Below are 24,102 nucleotides of genomic sequence, written 5' to 3' on the forward strand. Positions count from 1 at the left end.
CCGTCGCACGGCCGCAACACCGCCAGCTCCATTTGGTGCCGGCTCCCATGTTGCTGCCCACATCCCCGCTGGGCCGGCGGGCGGAAACTTGGTTTCCGCCCGCCGGCCCAGCGGGGATGTCCAAATGGGCACCGCAGGAGTGCGGCCGCATTGGCGGCCAATGTTGTAATGACCCCCTATGTTTTCTTTAAGTCTCCCTCATGCAGAATCGTGTCTGTCCAAATGCCAGGCTACGTAAGTGTTCTTCTGGGTCTTTTATATCTCGGAATAGCTGACATAAATAGGCACAGCTCGACAAGTAGCGTTCTGCTTAAATCAGTACGAAAAGAAACTGTGATGAACTGCTTGCTTCCCCTAGCAAGGTGTACTCAAAACTGTTTTGTAAGCAAAGGGACAGATGACAAAGTAGGTGTTACATACTGTAGACACCGCATCACTGCCTTTCAGTGCTCGTTCGGGTCTCAAATGACCAACAACGTACTCAGAACTGTGTTTTGGATCTGATGTGTGTGCACCAGCCATTACATGCTCAGTTGCATGCATGTCCTTAGTGATGCTTGAACCCCTGTCAGTTTTGTTCCGTGTGACCTGTAACCGAGAGACTCGCCAAGCCACACAGAACCTGGTATTGAAGTGTGAAAGCTAGAAGACCAGTGCTGTAATAACCTATGCAGTGGCTTGTTTGCGAGCATACATCATTTTAGAATATTTTTCATTTGAGGTGTTAGTTTGTACAAGGCAAAGTGTAATTATGATACCTAATCATACTTTTAACCCCTTCGCTGCCAGGCCTTTCCCCCTCCTGTGCCAGGCCTTTTTTTTGCCTATTTGGGGCAGTTCGCGCTTAGGCCCTCATAACTTTTTGTCCACATAAGCTAACCAAGCCAAATTTGCGTCCTTTTTTTCCAACATCCTAGGGATTCTAGAGGTACCCAGACTTTGTGGGTTCCCCTGAAGGAGGCCAAGAAATTAGCCAAAATACAGTGAAAATTTCGTTTTTTTTCAAAAAAATTGGAAAAAGTGGCTGCAGAAGAAGGCTTGTGGTTTTTCCCCTGAAAATGGCATCAACAAAGGGTTTGCGGTGCTAAACTCAGCAGCTTCCCAGCTTTCAGGAACAGGCAGACTTGAATCAGAAAACCCAATTTATCATCACAATTTTGGCATTTTACTGGGACATACCCCATTTTTGCAATTTTTGGTGCTTTCAGCTTCCTTCCAGTCAGTGACAGAAATGGGCATGAAACCAATGCTGGATGCCAGAAACCTAAACATTTCCGAAAATTAGACAAAATTCTGAATTCAGCAAGGGGTCATTTGTGTAGATCCTACAAGGGTTTCCTACAGAAAATAACAACTGAAAAAGAAAAATATTGAAATTGAGGTGAAAAAAACATAAATTTTTCTCTACGTTTTACTCTGTAACTTTTCCCTGCAATGTCAGATTATCGAAAGCAATATACCGTTACGTCTGCTGGACACCTCTGGTTGCGGGGATATATAGGGCTTGTAGGTTCATCAAGAACCCTAGGTACCCAGAGCCAATAAATGAGCTGCACCCTGCAGTGCGTTTTCATTCTATACCGGGTATACAGCAATTCATTTGCTGAAATATAAAGAGTGAAAAATAGCTATCAAGAAAACCTTTGTATTTCCAAAAAGGGCACAAGATAAGGTGTTGAGGAGCAGTGGTTATTTGCACATCTCTGAATTCCGGGGTGACCCTACTAGCATGTGAATTACAGGACATTTCTCAAATAGATGTCTTTTTTACACACTCTCCTATATTTGGAAGGAAAAAATGTAGAGAAAGACAAGGGGCAATAACACTTGTTTTGCTAATCTATGTTCCCCCAAGTCTCCCGATAAAAATGATACCTCACTTGTGTGGGTAGGCCTAGCGCCCGCGACAGGAAACGCCCCAAAACGCAACGTGGACACATCCCATTTTTTAAAAAGAAAACAGAGGTGTTTTTTGCAAAGTGCCTACTTGTAGATTTGCGCCTCTAGCTCAGCCGGCACCTGGGGGAACCTACCAAACCTCTGCATTTTTTAAAACAAGAGACCTAGGGGAATCCAAGATGGGGTGACTTGTGGGGCTCTGACCAGGTTCTGTTACCCAGAATCCTTTGCAAACCTCAAAATTTGGCTAAAAAAACACATGTTCCTCACATTTCTGTGGCAGAAAGTTCTGGAATCTGAGAGGAGCCACAAATTCCCTTCCACCCAGCGTTCCCCCAAGTCTCCTGATAAAAATGATACCTCACTTGTGTGGGTAGGACTAGCGCCCACGAAAGGAAATGGCCCAAAACACAACGTGGACACATCACATTTTTTCATAGAAAACAGTGCCTACCTGTGGATTTTGGCCTGTAGCTCAGCCGGCACCTGGGGAAACCTAGCAAACCAGCGCATTTTTGAAAACTAGTAACCCAGGGGAATCCAAGATGGGGTGACTTGCGGGGCTCTGACCAGGTTATGTTACCCAGAATCCTTTGCAAACGTCAAAATTTGGCCAAAAAAACACTTTTTCCTCTCATTTCGGTGACAGAAAGTTCTGGAATCTGAGAGGAGCCACAAATTTCCTTCCACCCAGCGTTCCCCTAAGTCTCTCGATAAAAATGGTACCTCACTTCTGTGGGTAGGCCTAGCGCCCACAAAAGGAAATGGCCCAAAACACAACGTGGACACAACATATTTTTTCACAGAAAACAGAGGTGTTTTTTGCAAAGTGCCTATCTGTGGATTTTGGCCTCTAGCTCAGCCGGCCCCGGGGGGGGGGGGGCAGAAATGACCTAAAATAAATTTGACCCCCCACCCCCCCCAAACCCCCCTTTCCCGGGAGCGACCCTTGGCTACGGGGTCGCTCCCCCTGCGTGACATTGGCGCCAAAAAACAAATCTCCGGTGCCTAGTGGTTTCTGCCCCCTTGGGGGCAGATTGACCTAAAATCGACCAATCTGCCCCCAAAGGGGGCAGAAATGGTCTAAATACAATTTGCCCCCCAGGGGAGCGACCCTTGCCTGATGGGTCGCTCCCCATCTCTAAAAAAACAAACAAACAAAAAAAAAATTTGCCCTGGCGCCTAGAGGTTTCTGCCCCAGGCCTAAAATAATTCACCCCACCCCCCCAGGGAGCGACCCTTGCCTAAGGGGTCGCTCCCCTTGCGTGAAATTCACGCAAAGAAAAAACTCCCCGGTGTCTAGTGGTTTCTGCACCCCCTTGGGGGCAGATTGGCCTCATCAAAATAGGCCAATCTGCCCCTAACGGGGGCAGAAATGGCCTAATTATAATTTGCCCCCTAGGGGAGCGACCCTTGCCTAAGGGGTCGCTCCCCACCAAAAAAAAAAAAAAAAAAAAATGATCCCTGGTGCCTAGAGGTTTCTGCCTTCCTGAAAAATGCCCCCCCCTGGGAGTGACCCTTGCCCAAGGGGTCGCTCCCTTAAGTCACTTTCTAAAAGAAAAAAAAAATCCCTGGTGTATAGTGGGGTTTTAAAAGCAATCCGGCTTTTGAAACCCTGGGAGAGACTTCAAAGGGAAGGAAATACATTTCCTTCCCTTTGAAGCCCCTCCGGGCCACCCCCAGTGATTGAAAGAGAAATGCTTTGCATTTCTCTTTCAATCGCGCTGGAAACAGAGCTTCCAGCGCGATGGGGGAGGCCCCTGTGACAAATCAGCGCGCGCGCTGACGTCACAGGGGGGGTGAGGGGGGTTGGGGGTGGAAGGGGAAGGTCTTCCCCTTCCATCCCCGCCTTGGAGGGGAGGGGGGTGCACAGGGGGGGCGCTCTAGCGCTCCCCCAAGTTCCTGTGTGCCTTGGACGAGGTGACCTCGTCCAAGGTACACGGGAACTGTAGCCCTGGACGAGGTCACCTCGTCCAGGGCACAGAACCGGTTAAACAACTGTGTCCTTTGGAACTCTTCTGTGATGTACGTAGTAGAGGGTTGTAATGTTTACACCGTCAATGTTAAAATTACATTTTCATTTAATATATCTTAGTTTAGTGCACTCAAGCCGCTAAGTAGTTTGCTACGGCCTTGCTTTCAAAGTGTCCCTGCAATCCAGTATTTCTTGATGAATAACGTGCTTTCTACATTTGCTATACAATGTTCTTACCGTTGACTTTTGTATGTGGTGAATTCCATATGTTTATAGAGAGTTATTCTCACTGTTTATCATTGTTAACTTTGATATTTTTTTTATTTTTTTTTATTTTTAGAATTCAATTCGACATAATTTGTCTCTGCACAGCAAGTTTATCAGAGTTCAGAATGAAGGAACTGGCAAAAGTTCTTGGTGGATGCTTAACCCAGAAGGTGGAAAAAGTGGAAAATCCCCCAGAAGAAGAGCTGCCTCAATGGATAATAATAGCAAGTTTGCAAAAAGCAGAGGCAGGGCTGCTAAGAAAAAAGCAGCTCTTCAGGCTAGCCAGGAAGGTAATAGCGACAGCCCGGGCTCTCAGTTTTCAAAGTGGCCTGGAAGTCCTAGTTCTCAGAGCAATGATGACTTTGATGCATGGAGCACATTTCGACCACGTACTAGTTCAAATGCTAGTACACTTAGTGGCAGGCTTTCCCCAATCATGCCTGAACAAGATGATTTGGGGGAAGGAGATGTGCACTCTTTGGTGTATCCTACCTCATCGGCCAAAATGTCATCTACATTACCCAGCCTTTCGGAAATGAGGAGTTCAGAGAATATGGATAATCTTTTGGATAATCTCAACCTTTTGTCACCCAACACATCATTGACTGTTTCAACCCAATCTTCATCTGCATCACTGATGCAACAGACAGTTGGTTATTCATATACATCACCAAATACAAGTATGGGATCAACCAATCCAGACTACAGAAAATTTCCTTACGGTTCAGTCTCCATGAACTCTCTTTCTCAGATTCCTATACAAAGTCTTCAGGACAGTAAATCAAGTTATGCATCACTCAGTCAATTTAATTGTCCAGCAGGACTCCTTAAAGAACTGCTTACATCTGATTCACCTCCCCACAGTGATATATTGCCATCAGTAGATTCTACTGTTTCACAGCCAAATGGCAGAGTGCAGTCTCCAAATGTATTGATGGTAACTAATTCTACATTGTCAACATATGGAAACCGTCCATCTCACAGCAAGATGAACCTAAGTATTCACTCACACCAAGCACATGGCCAACAATCTGCAGTCAATTCCCAAGCTTTGTCGCATACATTAAATACACTGACACATAGTGCAGGTTTAAATCGACTGTCAACAGTTAAAACGTCAATACAAGTGCCTCATTCAATTCACATGACTACTGTGAATCCTTACCCTACTGTCAACAGCTGTAATGGATTTGGGAGAGTGGGCATTGTTTCTGTTCACCAGGAAAAACTTCCCAGTGACTTGGATGACATGTTAATAGAACGCTTGGATTGTGACATGGAATCAATTATTCGTAATGACCTCATGGATGGAGAAACAGATTTTAACTTTGACACCGTTTTGCCCCACCAAAGTTTTCCTCACAGTGTAAAGACAACAACACATAGTTGGGTGTCAGGTTAGATGTGGCTGAATAGGTAAGTTTTTATCTGATACTCTTTGTTGAACTTGAAGAGCTTGAAACCGTACCAGAGTCACCACTTAAAGCTTAAGTAATTAACATAAAGAATGAGCAGATTGTTGACTATTGACCACTGCCAAGTTGTTATTCTTCCCAACAAAGATTGTACTGTGTAGTATTAGAAACCAGAAATGTATCATTTGTTTCTCCAAAAAAAGTTACCCAAGTAAAATTGTCCAGGGATACATTCTGTACCTAAAGGTCTAGTTCTCGGGCAAAATGTCAAAGTTATGAATATTACTATCATTTTGATTTGTGATATTAAACAGACGAGTAAGTTAACGACTAGAGTAATTTGGAAATCTTATACAAATTTCCAAGATACAATCCCCCATTACAACTCTATCACGTTTCTTTCCTTAATCCATTTATTGGAAAACTGGAGCTTTGAATCATGTCTTTATGTAACACAATTAGAAATGACACAGAATTGTGTTCACTCACCCTGTCCTGCAGCACTGAGCTATATACACATCAAGCATCACAGAATCCATCTTCCACCTCTCAAAAACCTGGACTACACAATAACTAGAAAAGGCCTGTTTAGTTTTGTAGTTCTCTTGGTACACCGGCTGTCTTGGTCTTACACTCCTAGGTCTTAAGGTATTCAAGCTCCTCTCATTAGCCCGGCTTCCTTAGCTCTTTTGGTGAAAACATTGTCTCCAACAATTACTTCATGAGCGGATGACAAACAAATCTGCAACATATTTCAGTTCCCATTTGGGACTGTTGGGAAAGGATCCCGGGTCCAGCCTGCGCCTCTGTAGGTTAAAAGAGAAATTGCAAATTGCACTGTTTGCAGCCAATAGAGTCTGTCGCAAACTGTGACTGTGCACATGCCCTGCAGACAGAGCCACACGGAGCAGTGACTCACTACCCTCTCTTTATTTCTCTGCACGTGGCCTCCTCGGCCCTGGAGGGCGTGCCTTCGTCAATGAGCATAGGAGCCACCTGCACCAGAAGCACTGCGTTTATGAGCCATTACTATGCATTTCTGTGTTAATCTGTCTGTAGGACATGCTTTCAGTTCCGAACTTCTCAACTGATCGCATGTGCATACGGCACCTTAATTTGACTGTTTGCCAGGTGAACGGCCTGTATTGTGTCATGATAAGGCCAAACCTATCTTCACACCATGCTTTGGACACTCAGTTATCAGACGCTGAGTAACATGAAACTCCTTACCTGACACACCTGAGTAAATCGAGTTTTACACAGTTGCTGATTTGAACATGTGTTCTGATTTAGTGACGCTCTGGTAATCTCTGTAGTCCTTTCACTCTTTTTTTAATTTTTTTTAATCAAAGCTTCCTTACCTACATCTTTTGGCTCTTAACCAACTTAGACAAATGGCATGTATTGTGAGTGTGAACATACAAAGATCCAAAAAGAACTAACTGTTAGGTGGCCTGTGTTAAAATCATTTGTGGTACCACTATCCCTAACGTCTTTGGCCTGTTGAATTACCTCAGTCAAATATTGTATGCTAAGTTATTTCATGGGCCTTTCAAACATGTCTTTATGCTCAATACCATTACTTTTCTGAAAGGCCTTTACTTTCTTAGAGGTTATTTGTAGAAAATGATCCTGTTACAAGAGATTCTCCATAAACTTTGTCTTTTGCATTAAGGATGTCAAAGGGTACCCTTGCTTCAAGCCAGTAATTTTTTACCACCAAGCCTTTTATCAGGTATTTTTTAATTGGTAAAAGCTATTTGTGATTGTTTTTTGTTACTTTAATACTTTTCTATGCAGTTCCTGCAAGCTTGTCTTTTTTAAACCGAACCAAACTCTGTCTTAATTTCTTTTATAAAAGTGTCTACGTAGTTATGTGTGACACAAGGAGGCATACCCCGCCATCCCACCACCTCCAGAGGCCACAATTGTTGACTGATTTTCTTGCCCCTTCCTCTTGAGCATGGAAGTTTGCCCATGTGAGGTGTGGGTCACTGAAACTCTGCTGGTGTTAGGACCAGTCAGTGCCTGGTGGGTGCGTGGTATTTCCTGCACATCCCTCACTGACTACCCCTTCACCCCTTGGGTCCCTTCTCCATGTGTGCCTGGGCAAAGCATGGTGAGCCTGCCTGCTACAGCGCAATAGGGTCCCCTGTTGCTGATGCACATGGTTACCTGAGGTGTTTATCATGTGTTCATGAGAGGTTTATCAGGTGCCCCTTTGGATGCCTCAGCCCAAGTTCCTGCCTCCTTTTCCCTGCAGGGGCTAGCCACACTCCTGCAGACCAGAAGAGCTGCTGCGGGAACTCGGGTTGAAGTTGTACTCATGCCCTGAGGAGTTGGTATGTGACTCTCCAGATGGCATTGATCCTCCAAGGAGAGGTCCAGCACCTCTATATTTTGCCTTGCTAGTGAGTCTTCCAGAGCTCAAGACTGCCACCTCCCCGGTGGCCCAAGCAACAGGCTTCTGAGGCACCTTCTACCTCATCAGCAGCCCACAATCAGTGAGGCCTTCCATTTCTCACCAACTCAGTGCGGTCTATCGATCACAAGCTCAGTGTCTTTGGCGCTCTCCTGTTGGTCCCCATGGCATCACCAATACTGCACCATAATGCCCATGCCCCACAGGACTCTGACTCTTCCACGAAGATGGTGCCCACCACCCGAGCAAGCTTGCACCAGTACTCTTGCCTGTCTTTATCTCATGGTGGTTCACTAACTTCAGCAGGGATGGTCCTCCCCACCTGGCTGCTACTTAGGTTCTGCCTCAGTAATGGTGATTCGAAGGTCAGACAGGCTAAGAAGTAATGGAGCGATTTGCCTCTAAATCTTTCTCCTTGCCCAGTCACGTCACACCACATTTAATTTCCAAACAATAAGACAGGCTGTAATAGAGAAGATAAAAATACAGGACATTATCCACCACCATAAGCTTATTAAGTGCAAAAGATGAATATTTAAAATGGGAAATAATTTCAGGTGTATTTAGGAGCCATGCCCAAATACATTTTCTCTAAGGTGCTATTATATTCCCGGGCAAGTAATGCATTTATTACCTTTTTGTGTTCATTCAAGAATTATACTCTGTCATTGCCCACCACATAAGCCAAAGAACTCTCATTAACTATCATTGATGAGATGGTTAAACTGAGTGAAATGAGCAGTCAGACGCCCTCTACACAATCCATTTACACTGACTGCTGAGACAAATTCGTGGCATGGAATGAAGTCTGCAGCACCGACCACATGCAATCCAATCTGTTGGACGTTTTATTGTTTTTGTCTTCAGCCCTTAGGCTTTTAATGGATGCCAATAAAGGTTATTTGTCCCTTTTGGCCTTTTTGCATTTGCCAGACTTCCTGCCCTCCTTAAAATCACCTGTTATGATATGGTTTATTACTGTTTGACATGTGTTCCCTCCCAAGCCATGAGAGGTTGACAGTGAGATCTTAATTTAGTTTAGATGTTCCTCATTTGCACCAATTTTCAGCCAATGCACAGCTGCTTGTTGTGACTTCTGAGTTTCTAAACTGTCTTCCTCGTTGCGATCACTTCAACTTGTTGAATGAATGAACTTCAGGCTCTCTCAATACAGCTGCCCTACACCACCTTTTTCCAGATAAATTGATGTTGAGTTGGGCCTTTTGCAAATAGTTGCAACTCCTTTTCATGGTGGGCATTCTATCACCCTCCCAACGTTGATTACTCTGCATCACCCCTCAACACAAAATGAGAAACTCCATCAGATGGACCCCAAAATTATAGATGTTCTGCTGTTTGTGGGGTTCCCAGGGGCAAAGAAAGTTAAGGTAACACAGGAAAGGACTTTGTCATGTTCTCTGCATTGAGTCAAGAAGCAGCCCTCAGAAGGACTGAGGGCTCATTCCACCATAGCACATGCTGCTACCACTCCATTGGTACAAGGAGTGCCTGTTCTTGACATGTTCATCAATGCCTGTTCATGAAACAGTACTGCCTTGACAGTCCGGTCCAACAGGAAGGTCATTTTACGCATTCGGCCCTGAAGGACTTTTTGGTCTGAGCCCACTCCATAGACCCTCCACCTTTCAGAGGAACTGCTTTCATATCAATTCTAAAAGTAAGGACTATGTGGTTAAAAGCATCCATCAGAAGAACATTTGTAAGGCTCTTTCTGGTGGATACTCCACGTAGCCACAAATTTCTCACTGCCCTCCCATCTTACCATTCTGTGACTGTCTCTGTTTACCATTAAAGAGTTCCATATTAGTAATCTGAACACTAGTACTTCTGATTCTTTTGTGCTGCACGTTTGATGGCGCAAAAAGAGTAAAGCAAAAAACTGACATTGACGCACTGATGGGATGCTTGTATGCAGTTCTGTTCCCTCACTTCTGTGGGCAGAATGAAGTCAACGCGGAGCAGCATGGCGACACCTAGTGGCATGCAGCAACACTGCTATGAAAATCTCCAGATCCAGTCTGCGCCATAGGGTTTTCAAGAGGTTAGGAATCTGCGGTTAAATAGAGTGTCCTCCAAAAAGGGCTTTTCCCGAGGGTAAGTAACTTGTTTGTTTGACCACATGTAACCACCAAAGAATTTGAGATGCCACAATGGGACTGAAACTTGGTCTTCACATTTCTCATGTGTATGCATTTTGAACTTATGCATAATTGCTTGCTCCATCTCCTGACCTTATAGACTGTCATCCTCACTGCCTTTAAAACAGCTTGTTGCAGAGTGATTCACAGCCATTTTCAGAGCAACTTCCCTACACCGCCTTCTTTCCTGTCAAATTTGTACTGAGGACTCAGACGCCCTTCTTATTGAAAGTTGTAACTCCTTTTCAGGTAGGGCAGTCACTGACTGTACCAGCATTCTTTGCTTCCCTTCACCCCTTGAGAGAGGAGGAAAGGCTCCATTATTTGGAACTTAAGAGGTTTAAGGTTTTACATTGATCATACCATGAACTATCATGTAAAGAATCAACTTTTTTGTGGTTATCCCGATCCAAAAGAGGGAAGGGTGTCCTGAAGAGGACCCTGTCAAGGTGGCTAGTTCTCTGCATTAAGATCTGCTACGTACTCAGCCCCTGGAAGGTCTGAGAGTCCATTCCACCAGTACATTTGCGTGAGGGGTACCTCTGGGCATCACTGCAAACGTTCTCAAAATATTGCTGCCTTTAAAGCCAGGTCCAGCTGGGAAGGTGAGGAATATGCTGTTAAAGGTTTTCAGCAGAATATCAAGTTACTTACTTTAGGTAACTCTATTTCAGGTGTAGCTACCATGTATATTTGCAGAATTCTTACTGCCCTCCTGTCTCTCTGTTCTGTGGAGTGGCATCTTCTAACATCTTAAGGGGTCCCAAGTTAGTTTTCAGCACACTGTTAAAAACAATTTTTCATGCTTCATGTCTGAGGGTGTGGTAAGAAAAAAGACAAAAATCTGACGTCTGCTTGCGTGGGTGGCGCTTATATGCTGCTCTGCTCCTTCACTTCCGGGGTGGTATGGAGTTAGCATGGAGCTGCACAGCGCCATCTGTTGGTGTGTGGGAGCACATTTACAGAATTCTCTGGATTCCTACTGGTGGCTGATGGATATTCTAAGGTGGGGAATCTGCAGTAAGATAGAGTATCCCCCAGAAAGAGCATTACAGAAGGTAAATACCTTGTTCATTTAGCCACAAAGGTTTTTGGAACACAGCAAGAAGATGAGTCTCCTGGAGCAAAATACCTTGTTCCTGCTCTTGACGAATGTTTGACCACAGAGGGGTACAGTAGTGCTCCCTGTGTGTGGTCTATGCCACTTAGCATATAGGTTGATAAATCCTAACCATTTAATGTTAACCACAAGAATAAAACACGTTCTCTTATTTCAATCTACCCTCCATGATTTCCATCTCACACCTTATTCTCTAAATGGGATACTTATTATTGTCAGTGTAGGGGTAGGCCCTCTAGGGATTGAATGGTCCTGGAGGAGGCTTCAGATACCTTTGGACTCCTCAAATACGCTGAAACATGTTGATAAAGGGATGTGTAGGCCAGCTATAGTTGTGTGTAATCCCAATCTGAGCGTTATAGTGAGCTATCCCAGTAGAGCTCTGATAATTGGCACCCAAGTAATTTTATCCTTTCCCTTGCTGAAAAATCTTCAATGTGCACTTGCATTGAAGCATGTCCAGATGAATCATCTTCTGGATGAGGAGCAGACCCAGTGATGAAGCATGCCACCAAAGTGGGTGAAGGTTTTACATCCTTTAAGTAGGCATACCATACAGGGTTAGCGGATGACAACTTCCTTTGCTACATATATTTGCAACATTTACAATTAAGATATCACTGGACCGTTAATTATATTTTTAGTTTATCTGGTTATACATATGGCAGGATGTACAGTGGACCGCATTACTTTCTCTCCCCTTTAGTGTGTACCAATCTACACACTCCTTTAACCACACACCCCTGCCAATGTTCAATGGAAGTTTTTCTCTGTGTTTAACTGGCATCAGTCACATATCCATGGAACCTTGACAACATTCTTTATCCAGCGCGCCAAGAGAGGCTGGGGCACTTTAGGTCTGTTTTTGAAGGTGTTTATGGTCCTTAAACAGTGTTAGTGAAATACTTATTTTTATCATATTTGACGTATTCTGCAAAGACCTCCAATAAATTGATTTTTTGTGGCTGACTGAAAATGGGTGAAAATTGCCTACCTAGAATTGAGTTATATATTATCTCAAGATATGATAGTGTATGATCCTAACAATGACACAGGAGAACTTTCCACATTTGTCATCTGATACCTAATAACACACCAAACTAATTTGTGCACCCACATTACGTTTAGAAGTAATTTCTCTGCTTGACATAAGGAGTCTGTCATTTGGGTGAATCTCAGGCTGATGTTATTGCATAAAATGACATAAAATGTGTATTTTATTTCATCAAAAAAGATACAAAATTTAAAAGAGGTGGAGATTTGGAATGGGTTGCTTTTTTCTCCTTTGCTTTTAAGCATAAATGGAATGGTTACCAAAGTCCCAAGACCGCAGACCATTGTCGAAACCGGGAGCAAATTTGTATTTTGTAATGATGATTACATTAAGATAAATGTACAGTAGAAATGTTTTTCACAGTTAGACAAGGAGGAGAAACTGCAAGCAAGGCAATACACTTACTTGTAAAATGCTTGGGAAGCTTAACTGGGTAACCCACGTTGATGGGGGAAGGTTTAGGGTAAGGGCTGTCTAGAACTAAATATAAATGGGCATAAGCGCATGCAGTTATTTTGGACAAAAAGCGGAAATGATCATGGTTAGGGTCTATAAGGAATAAAATGTATACATGCATAGGGACAGGGGTCAGAATCAGATATTTATTTGCAATGCTTAAGGCATTACCCGGTGTTAATTCCAATTGATCTTATATGCAGAATGCAGGCACAAAGGATTTATTTTCCAGCAGAAGGCAGTAAATACATGCAGGAATGGCCATTTGAGTCATTAATGTTGATTTCCTTGCAGATAAAGTAGATTGACAGATCCACATAGTAGGGACATGTTTGGGGATGGGATGTCTGCGTGAACTTGATGTGCCTTATTGACAAATATGCTGAATATGCAGAAAGTTTTTTTTTTTTTTTTCATATGGCAACACTAGTATGAAAAATAAGATATCAAACATTCCACAAACGTCTTCCAGGAATGAAAGTAAGCCAGTTTGACTTTGAATCCTATCAAGTTAATTGCAGGACTAGAATAAGTGCCTTTGAAAGAGACATTTAGAAAATTATGTTACAATGATTCTTAAAATCTTAAGACTAAGGGGCTCATTACGAGTTTGGCGGTCTGATGAGCTGATCGGCAAAGTTGCAGGGATGAGGCGGTGGTCAACCCGGCTGCCTCACCCAGCATCGTATTATGATGTTCCCACCAGGCTGACCGGTGGGAACATCATATTAAGACGTTCCCACAGGTCAGCCCGGCGGGAACAGTGCTTAAGGGAGCCGAGGCCAATAACCTAGCACACCCCCATTGGCCTCGGCTCCCTTAAGGGAGCTAAGGCCAATACCCTAGCACACCAGCACCCTCGTAATGCGAACTGTCTGCAAAGCAGACAGTTCGCATTCTGAGGGTTCTGGGCAGGGGGCTCCTGCACTGTGTTTCTGACAGCCGTTTCATGGTAGCATAACCACCATGAAGAGGCTCGCAGAAACTGGATTTTTGATCAGTACAGCAGCGCTGAACTCGGCGCCACTGTGGCTGACCACGACGCTTACAGCTGTCAACCTGTCGGGAACAATGTTGCAGGCGGGGACAGCGATCCCCTGGCAGTCTGACCCCCAGGGTCGTAATGTGGGGGTCGGACCTCCTGGAGTGCGACTGTCCGAACGCTACAGTGGCACTGGTGGCTCTAGGACTGCCAATGTCGTAATGAGACCCTTAGTCAAACAAAAGTATTAAAGTATATATATATTTTTATTTTTTTATATTTTTTTATATAGAACAGACATTACTCAAAGTTGTTAGAACACTATTCAGGAGAAATATGTTTTTACATGGAAGTTACAGATGGTTTAAGATGAACAAATAGTAGTATAAATAGTTACTAAGGTCAAGAATACAATATGGTAGATTATTACATAACCCACACTATACAGGAGGTATGTACAGTACTAAAAAGGTTGAGATACTGTAGTTATCTATGACAAGTTGGTTGCAGTGTCTTGGGTAAAATATAATTGGAGGAGATGGGTTTTCAGTTGTGTTTTGAAAATCACGAGGGCAGTGGTTGTGCATACATTTGAAGGTTATGACTGCATGAAAATTTCAGAGCAACATATTGTCATGGTCATTTGGAAAAAAATATTTTATTGTACTATTTGGCTCGCTAATCATACATATCCTCTATTGCATTTTAACAGATTGCACTTGAAAATACGTCGACTACATCCACCGGAATCACGATAAGAAGCCCAAAGATGTTCTTTGTCACCCATTTTATCTTCATCATTATCTGCTCCTTTTCTTGATTGCAAGACTCGACAGTAAAGATCGTGCTGGATGTTTGCCCACGTGTTTAGGCTATGTGCTGCTGTAGATGTGAACAGTGCTATTGGAAATGCCATTGTTATGAAGTGCCAAACTCACTACGTCATGTAATCTTATAATATAATTTAGTATCATGTTCAGGTTTTGTATACAACGTTTTTAAGCTTAAGCTTTTTGTCCTAGACATTTTATGAACTGTTTTGAAGCTGTGACGTTATTATATGAAAAGGAAGTTTGGCTTTAAATAAAGTACATGTATTCATAGAAATGATAGATTGAGGCAGTAATGGCCATGTAATGGTTCTATTATAACTAGTGATAATGTTTCTTAGACTTTTAAAGTAGCAAAAGTTGTCCATTTCATGGGACATTTTGTGAACGGCTCAAAATACCTACCGGACTGGAATATCTTGTGGAGGCAAATTGATATGATGCTGTTGTGTCTTTTTCTTCTTTTCTTTCTTTTTTTGTTTATACTTTGTGAGAGTAGAAGCCCACCAGCCTTCATATATATTTTTCGGACCATAATTAATCTTTTTAGCTGAATTACATTTCTTTTATAGAGGCTTCTATAATCCTATTTTTTTGTTTTGAAACCTATTCATTTTGAGTTCTTACACAACTGCACATAATCTGCAGGCGCTTAATGTGTTTGCGTATATTTGTAACATACTTAGTACAAATTGTATAAATATTTCTTACTGGTACAGAATGCTCCCAAAGAGGAGTTGTTCAGCAAGGTTTTCCTAGCCAGCGTTTTAAAAAGTAAATGCCTTTTATTGGAAAGTAAATGTCAGTTATTTTTGGTATACCAGTGCTGTACAGCTATAAAAATGTTTTTACGGTTTGACATTTTGAAAACTGTTTTTCATATTGTCCTTTTGTAACATTATGTAGCTGAGTTCGATAATAACTATGAATACCACAAAGTGTTAAGTATTAATAGATGTTTGTATGATGCTTCATGGTTTGTATTTATTTCCTGGCGGTTGCAGTGTTTGAGCCCATAAGCAGTACACTCTTCATATTCTACTACTCTTCATGACCATTGTTCTTTTTAATATTTCCACTGCTTAAATTGAACACTTTTTTAAATAAAAAATATTTTCAAGGTTTTTCTAAATATTAATATTCAAATCCATATCACGTAACTAAACCCTAAAATAAACCCACATGCTTCAAGTGAAACGTATCAGAAAAGCAGCACTGATTTGAGAAATATGGCCGATTCACATACTTTCCAATGAAGTTATTTACCCTTAGTTTGTCACCTTAATCAGGCATGTTGACTCTCACAATAACTTATTTGATTTTTTAAGAAGCTATTTATAACAGGAAACTCTGCAGGCAGTTGACTCTAATGTGTAAATGACATTACACACATGCAGGGAAATTGTACCACCAATTTCTAGAAGTTGTGCTATCGATTTTGTATAAGGCTTGGTAAATACTTGTTATGAAAGTTGCAGGCTTCTTTATTACAGTAATTGATGTGCAGCTAAAAAATATATAAAACATTCTTGTATGTTAGGTTATTGTTTCATCCCAATTGGCATTTGCTCCAAAAGCAGTAAAGTTCTGTGTTTTCAGTAACTGCTTGCTTGTGGTACAAATTTGTATGTTTTATTTAGACTTTGTTTTCTAGAAGTATATGTTTGAAATCAAGTAGTAATTATATAATGATTTGTTTTATAAAAGGTTTTCTCATTCTTTAAATCTGCACTTCAAAATAACCCAGAATAAAGTGATGGGGTGCAAGCTTGGTTCCAATTTGAAATAGGAGCTGTTACTATTATAAACAAATGTATTTAATGGATACAGTTAGAGCAGAATGTACCTATTTATTTAAAGCGGGCCCAGTTTTCACAGTGCTTGACTTTCGTTACTTACATTCTTTTTTACATTAGCCTAGTCTCTAATTGCAGATGCCAAAGTTCAACTTTAGTCTCTTGTGAAATTCTTTTACATGCTTTTTTGCAACACATAAAACTAGAGTAATACTATTAAAGTACAAACACTTGGGTGTGTGCTATTAAATCTACAGGCAATAACCTCAAACACATTTTCATTGAACTTTCCTTTTACTGTCTATTTCATCTCAAAACATTCCATTACGTACAGTAACATCCAAAACAGAAATTATTCATTACAATCAGATGCTTAGATACTCCAGATGTGTATAAGTGCTTTAAAATCCGATATTAATTTGCGAAATCAACACTATTTGTTTCCAGTACTGCATAGTAGATATTTTGTAGTAATAATTAATGTAAATTATTTTGTTGTAATGTACTGTACAGGTATCCTTAACCTAAACTTGCTTGATGTAGTTCATGGATTTGTAAAGTATATTGTAATATTGAGCTATTCAAAATATTTTAAATAGATGTATTGTTTCAGAAATGTTTATTTACATAATATATGCATTATTGGAAAATCTCTAATTTGGTAAACTGACAGTTCTTTGAAATCACTTCTGTTCTAAAGCGAGCTATAGTGCTTCTTGTGTTAATAGTGAATGTTAAATCCCTTTGAGAAAGGAAAAGAAACAAATGGACCAATTCGAAAATCACATAAAAATTGCACTTGTTAAATCACTGGAATAATATCAGTACTTTTATACTTTTAAAGATGTGTTTCATGATACAATTGTGAGATTTCCTAATTTATAACTGATTTAAATACGTTTTCTTGTGTTTTGTGATATTCACACATAAAGTGTAACTGGCTTATACAAGCCAAAGTAGGTTTACTTGCATTAAAACCGGCCTCCTTTCAAAATCATATTACAGATCTCTTTTTACCAAAATGTCTTCATGTAAATATTGCTGCTTGTATTTTTGTCCAGAGAAAGATTTTCATATCTCATTACCTGAGATTCTTTATCATGCAAATAAATATTCATAAAGAGAAATTTATTAACCCCTTGTGACATTGTATTTACAGACACAAGATCACTTGTTCCTCATAATGTAAAAAGCTATAAGTGTACATGAACTGGTGTCTGTCCATTTTTATTGATTTACAAATTGCAGAATCAGATTATTTATCATATGTGTTAGCATCCAAATGTGGACAGTGGAAACCACAACACTTTTGTTGCTCAGGAAGAGAACAGAAAGCAAAGAAGTAAAAGATGGTGGAAACTATACATGTTTTTGCATGTTCAGCTTGTTGACGTGTTTTGGAGTTTGTACCCAAGCTATATCTGGTGTAGCTGAAGAACTAACAATTGTATTTCTTCATCTCTACAATTAGGCCTTCTCTTGGAATAGACTTTCTTGACTTTTCTGCGTTCCAGTGCCAATGGGAGATAAACTTTAGTGAAATACATACACTAGAGCTGTGCTATTACTCATGAGTCTGCTGTCTCTTCTTAATTCCTCACCCACTGCTGACAGTTACCAGACCATGCCAAAGAGTTTTCCACTGATGACAGATGTTTAAAAAACAAAGGGAGGGGGGGCCAGTTCATGTGAAACTTTTTGGCTGTTGTTTAGAATTTCCATATGGTATAGAGTTTGATACTAGAACACATTGATTACTCTGACACCCTTTTCATTGTAATGGGTACCTTGTTATTAAGATGACCTCTCTGATATTGCCACATGTGTTTTTATCTTTGCTTATTCATTGAAACCAAAATTATCTTGGGCCTGACTTTAAAAGTAGTCCAACTTCATTTTTTTCTTATATCAAAAACACTAAAAAGACTTGTGCATGATTACATTATGTTATTTGATAATCACAGAGTCCATGAAGAATGTTAATAAAAAGTGAATAGCAGCGAAGTGCTTAGTGTGTTTATGCAGAAGTAGAAATGAAACAGTGATGGACATAGTTACAATTATACACAAATAATGAGTCAGTTATATAGAGAAAAGGAGAATACTAATATTTCTAAGCCAAAAGTAAACAAGGCGTCAACGGCAAATTTACCCACTTGGCTTGTCAACATTTTGACCTTAACGGAGAAATTCATAGCATAACGTGACTACAAGCGTAGGTATGGGACTAGGTCAGTAAAGTCCCATCATAAGGTTCTGGATAGTCAAAAGAAGAAACTCCACTTTTTATTGTTACAGTTTATCTTACCCGTGTTGCCTCCCGGTATATTAGGTAATCCTTTCTCGAGTTGTATAACCTTGCCATTGTGGCACAATATAAATTAATTTTGCACATTTTGGTTTCATTCCATCCCAACAAACCTATGATAGATAAGCACTAACTCAACATATAGGGCCAGATGTAGGTAGGTGACAAATTGCAACTCGCAATTTGCGAGTCCTTCCGACTCGCAAATTGCAACTCGCAATTTGCTATGCAGAACGGTGTCTCAGACACCGTCTGCGACTTGCTATGGGGTTGCAAAGACCCACCTCATTAATATTAATGAGGTGGGTCGCAATTTGCGACCCCATAGAGAGTCAGGGCACTCACGGAGATGGTGGCCTGCTGGGAACAGCAGACCACCATGTCCGTGACTGCTTTTAAATAAAGCAGTTTTTTTTTTCTAAGTGCAACCCGTTTTCCTTAAAGGAAAACGAGCTGCACTTTGAAAATAAAACCGAAACCTTTTGTTTCGGTATTTTGCAGGGCAGGTAGTGGTCCATTGGACCACTGCCTGCTCTGAAAAATTATTTTTTGTGCCAGACACAAAGGGGACTCGCAAAATGCATTTCTACATCTCAAAGTGGCTTTAGCGACTCTTGCGAGTCGCTAAAGCTTTGCTACATCTGGCCCATACTGTTTTTGTCTAGCTAATAAGGGCTTTACTTTTACCCACCTATTGTCGTCAGCAGATGCCCAACTTTGTGTTGCTCTAGGTTTGTACCAGTTTACTTCTACAAAGGAGCTATCCGGTGAATGTCACAATATGTCTCTAAATCATAAACTGGCCTAAGCTGAGGAACATCCTGGAATATCTACTTTTAGTGATTGCTAACAATGCAGGTTTGGGTAAAGAAAACCGTGAAAGCAAGGAATTATCGATAGCTGTACTGCAGCAATTTCGGTTCTGTTTTCAGAATATTGAAAAGAGGATCCAAGAACATCCTGCCTTTTTATTAGCCCTTTCTTTACTTAAGACTACAATTATTTCTCCCCCTCCCCCATGACAAAGTTTTGTTGCAATTCTGTTTGTTTTCCAACATTTGGAGATTTTGTTTTGATTTTATTTCTTGCTATGTGTCTTGTTTGTCTAGTTTTATTTTTGCATTAAAAATTTATTTCAGGATTCTGGAAGCATTTCTACATGTAGTCACATGAATTGCCATGGCACCAATCATCAGGAACCAGCCATATAAGAAATCAGGCAGGCATTCATATGTGAACTTTTATTACCTTTCCAATACAGATGACTTGTATAAGTATCCTCACTGTAGGGTAATGTACTTCGTAACTACAAAATAAAGGGATTTTGGGGGCTACTCCTTGGTTACCATGAACTGCTAGAACGATAATTCAAGCACATGGCTTCAGCAATCTAGTCTTTTCAAGGTCCTCTTTTCAACCAGAAGGTGAAAGGTAGTTAAAGAAGTAATCTGCTGAGTCTCATTCCGATACCCTGGGTTTCCATGAGAGATTATGATCACTTGGCCCCTTTCATGATGAGGTTTCGCTTCTGGTCAAAGATAATGTATACAATCTAGGGATTTTTAGTTTTGAGCTGTTGTCAGCAAGAAAACGAGCACCCAGTGGTGACACCCAGGTCAGTCTGTACTGTTCAAGGTGATACAGTCCCCAACCTTGACACATTAGCTGTTTTTGTGGTCTACATTATCATTTAGGAAGTTTTTCTGGAAATAAATACTGCACTCTTCATATTACTTATAAAATCAATGAGTACTACTGTATTCACTACCTTGGAATTTCAGCATACTCCTCTAAGCCAGAAGAACCTATTGTCAGAAACAAAACAGAAATTTATGTAGGTTGGCTTCTTCAAGTCATGCAAGGAGAGCCCGGCTCCCAACTTGTAGTTGGATAAAAATTTGATGCACCTTCAGGAAATCATTGAAAACACACCTACTCCGACTCCAGTTCGTCTGATCCTCAATGTGTTTTCTCCCTCTATGTGTTCCTTTTCTACCTTCAGAGCAATTGTCTCTGTCACCTCACCATTCTCTAAACTGTGAAATAGTTCAATTTCACTTTCGTGCTTCTGTTTTATCTAAAGTGTGTATCGCCTTACAGGTGTGCTACCTTTAAAGAAATATGAAAAATAATAAAGCTTGGCTTGAGATCCTCCAGCCTGTCTTCTCATAGATGGCTTGCAAGACGTTAGAATGCCAGGGTAACAACGAGATCCTCCTGCATTACAGCTCGTTCCTTATTCCAAATCCTATTGGCAGTGGGGTCGTAAGCAGTTCCACAAAGCTGCTTAACCAAGGATCTGCTCAATCAGTCATCCCACATGTTATGGATACTCCACTTACCTGTGTGCAGTTACTCATCCTCACCTATCACTAGAGCTCAATAATCCATTATTTCTTATTTTTTTTTTAGTTTTTTCATAGTGTAGTGTTAGATCCATTCTCTTCCAGGGGATCCTCATCAATAGTCATAAACATTGAATATTCCCGCCCTTGAATATTCCCGCCCTTGTGCGGGGACCCCGGAGCATATATCAAATATACACATATTATACATGTGTAATAAATAATCATGCAGACTATCATGTTAAAAAACAGGCTAAAAATGCTTTATTTCTATGAAGTTTTTTTTATTTTATTTTTTATATTAAATACTACAATAGAGCATAAATATGTGCCCAAGCTCCTAAAACTAGGATTAGTGAAGTTAGCAGTAGCAAACTCTAGAGAGAAAATAGAAAAAACTGCATTTAAAAACACTGAAGCATTCTTAGCCAATAGGCTGCATGCAGGTTAACACAGGAGAACCATAAAAACTTTGGCACCGTGCCTTTAAGACCCTGAGCACCTCCAGTATCCCACCATGCCTCAGGGGTGAAGGAAAGGTGACAGTTGGTTCACAGTTAGGTTAGTTCTTTTTTCCGGCTTCTTCTGAGAGGATCCTGGAGCATTGAGCTCTCAGTTTTTCTGAGTTTTTTCTCAGAAAAAGTATTTTAAAAAGCGTTTTTCATTTTTCACTCGACAAATAACATCTTTGTCTGAGCTAGGAAGGTTTTTTCTGACAGAAAAATGCCTTCTCTTTTTGTCAAATGCCCTGCTTGTGGGAAGAAGAAGGCCCAGTCAGATCCCCACCCTCTGTGCATAGTGTGCCTGCCTCAGAGTCACTGCCCTGACACTTGTAAGTACTGCAAGAACATGTCTAGGAGGACTCTGAAAGACAGAGAGAAGATCCGGCTTCATGGGCTTCAGGAGAGGAAAAGAACATCGTCCTCCTCACTTCCCAGACATCCAGAAGGCCATTCTCAGGAGAGAATGGCCCGGTCGACGTCGACAGGTAGGAAAATACCTGTTTGTTCACCGTCGACGTCGTCGCTACCACCGTCTCACCGGCATAGATCGCTGTCGACGGCGACACACCCGACGTCGAAGCGAACGGCGTCGAAGGGACATCAGAGCAGGGGTAGGTCTCCGTCGACGGCAGCCCGCCGATCGACGTCGAGCCATCGCCGGCTTGCCCGGTCGCCGCCAAAGGCTGTGCGCCCCCCGACGTCAGGACACACGGCGTCGTCATCACCACGACGGCACGAGAAACATCCGCCGTCAACCTCCCATCGCTCCACGTCAAGGCACACGACGGCGAGCAGGTCGAGGTCCAAGGAACGTCGTTCGACGTCAAGACATTCAACGTCGAGGCACTCAACGGCGAGACAGGAACAAACGGCTGGGCGCCCCTCGACGTCGAAACAGCCATCGACGTCGATGCAGGTTTTACCTGTCCCACAGGGAGCAGAACATCGCCCCACGCCAGACAAGGCACCATCTCCAGTGGTCTCCATACCGAGCGGCTCTTCTCGGTCTAGAGCGGCATCATCTGGGCATGTCTCGCCCATCAATCTATCTCCGAGATGGCTGGAGAGCCTCAACAGACCAGCGGCATCCCCAGATTCGCAGTATTCGCGAATGTATTCACCTACTGCCTCCCTGCCAAGAACGCCATCACCGACAGCCAGGGCAGAACGGGCTCGTTCAGCTCCTCGCCAACCGACCGCGAGGCCTAGACGCTCTGCTACAGCGTCTCGCAGCAGATCTCGCTCTCAACGGAGATCCAGGTCGCGGTCAAGAAGAAGATCACCCTCTTGGTCTTCATCAGGTTCTTCTGTCGGGCGTTACTCACCCACCCTTACAGATTCACCACCTGCTAGAGTCTCACCGGTGGATGATATTACCACATTCAACGAGGTGTTGCTAAGAGGAGCGCAGAAACTCAACATTGAGGTTCCAGAACCATCTACCTCCTCATCGATTATCTTTGAGACTCTACAACAGAGATCAGCGTCGAAAAAGTTGCTGCCTCTGGTGCCTGGCTTGCTGCAGCCAACTATGGACACTTTTCTGGCCCCAGCCTCGCTTAAGTCTGCACCGGCTAGGATTCTCAAGAAATACAAGGCTCCAGAACAAGACCCTTTATTCCTTAGAAAAGATCCGCCACCGGACTCGGTGATCATAGCTGCCGCCTGAAAGACCCACTCGGTGGCTTCTTCATCCACGGTACCCCCGGATAAAGAGAGCAGACATTTAGACTCTCTAGGGAGAAAGATATGCGGGACGGCGGCTTCAGCAATGAAGGTCTCCAGTGCGTCTGCGCTCCTGGGCAGGTACGATCGTTCTCTGTGGGATTCCCTCAGTAGATTTACGGAAAAATTGCCCAGAGAAGACAGGCAAGATTTCCAGGAGATACTACAAGAAGGATGCCTGGTATCCAACCAGGTTATCAGCGCGGCAGCGGATGGGGCGGATTTGGCTGCTCATGGGTATGCACATGGTATCTGTGCGAGGAGATCTTCCTGGCTGAGGCTCACAGGGTTGAAACAGGAAGCACAGCAACGCATCCTGAATCTCCCATTTGCCGGGAGCTCTCTATTCGGTGCCCATGCAGACGAAGAGATGGCCCGCATGAAGACCGAGGTGGATACCTTGAAGGCGGTGGGCCTCGAAAGAAAGAAAGATTTCAGGCGGAGGTACAGGCCGTATGATAGGCGCCCTTTCCAGCAGAGGGTTCAAACCCCTCATTGGTCGCAAAGGTCACAACAGCGACAGGGACGCCCTCTCTTTCAACGAAGAAACACAAGGGAGCGAGGGTCAAGCAGACCTCAACAGTCCACTCCGAAAGCACCCACCAAGCAATGAAATCTTGCTTCCCTCGACACTGTACACCACTCCGGTGGGGGGAAGTATTACGGCTTATCTTCACTAGTGGCACTCTATCACAAGAGACAAATGGGTGCTCAATATTGTCGAACATGGCTATTCTCTTCTTTTCAAACAGCCTCCACCATGCTTGCCACCAACCAGAGACAATCCATCTCACCTCAGCTTGCTATGCAAGGAGGCTCTCGCCCTCCTGAGAAAGAACGCCATAG

At 42.4% G+C, this 24,102-nt stretch overlaps 1 protein-coding gene across 1 annotated transcript in view; it reads left to right on the top strand.

Moving 5' to 3' along the window:
• Window positions 1–17,585, top strand: part of FOXO1 (forkhead box O1) — a 106,147-nt gene extending 88,562 nt beyond the window's left edge. Inside the window, exons 2-3 of the mRNA XM_069205480.1 lie at window positions 4,215–5,557; window positions 14,462–17,585. Of these exons, the coding sequence (XP_069061581.1) occupies window positions 4,215–5,543 (1,329 nt within the window). The 3' untranslated portion in view covers window positions 5,544–5,557; window positions 14,462–17,585. The remainder of the gene's footprint in view (window positions 1–4,214; window positions 5,558–14,461) is intronic.
• The last annotated feature ends 6,517 nt before the right edge of the window (window positions 17,586–24,102 follow it).

This window comes from Pleurodeles waltl, chromosome 8, assembly GCF_031143425.1.
Source record: "Pleurodeles waltl isolate 20211129_DDA chromosome 8, aPleWal1.hap1.20221129, whole genome shotgun sequence".
NCBI lineage: Eukaryota > Metazoa > Chordata > Amphibia > Caudata > Salamandridae > Pleurodeles > Pleurodeles waltl.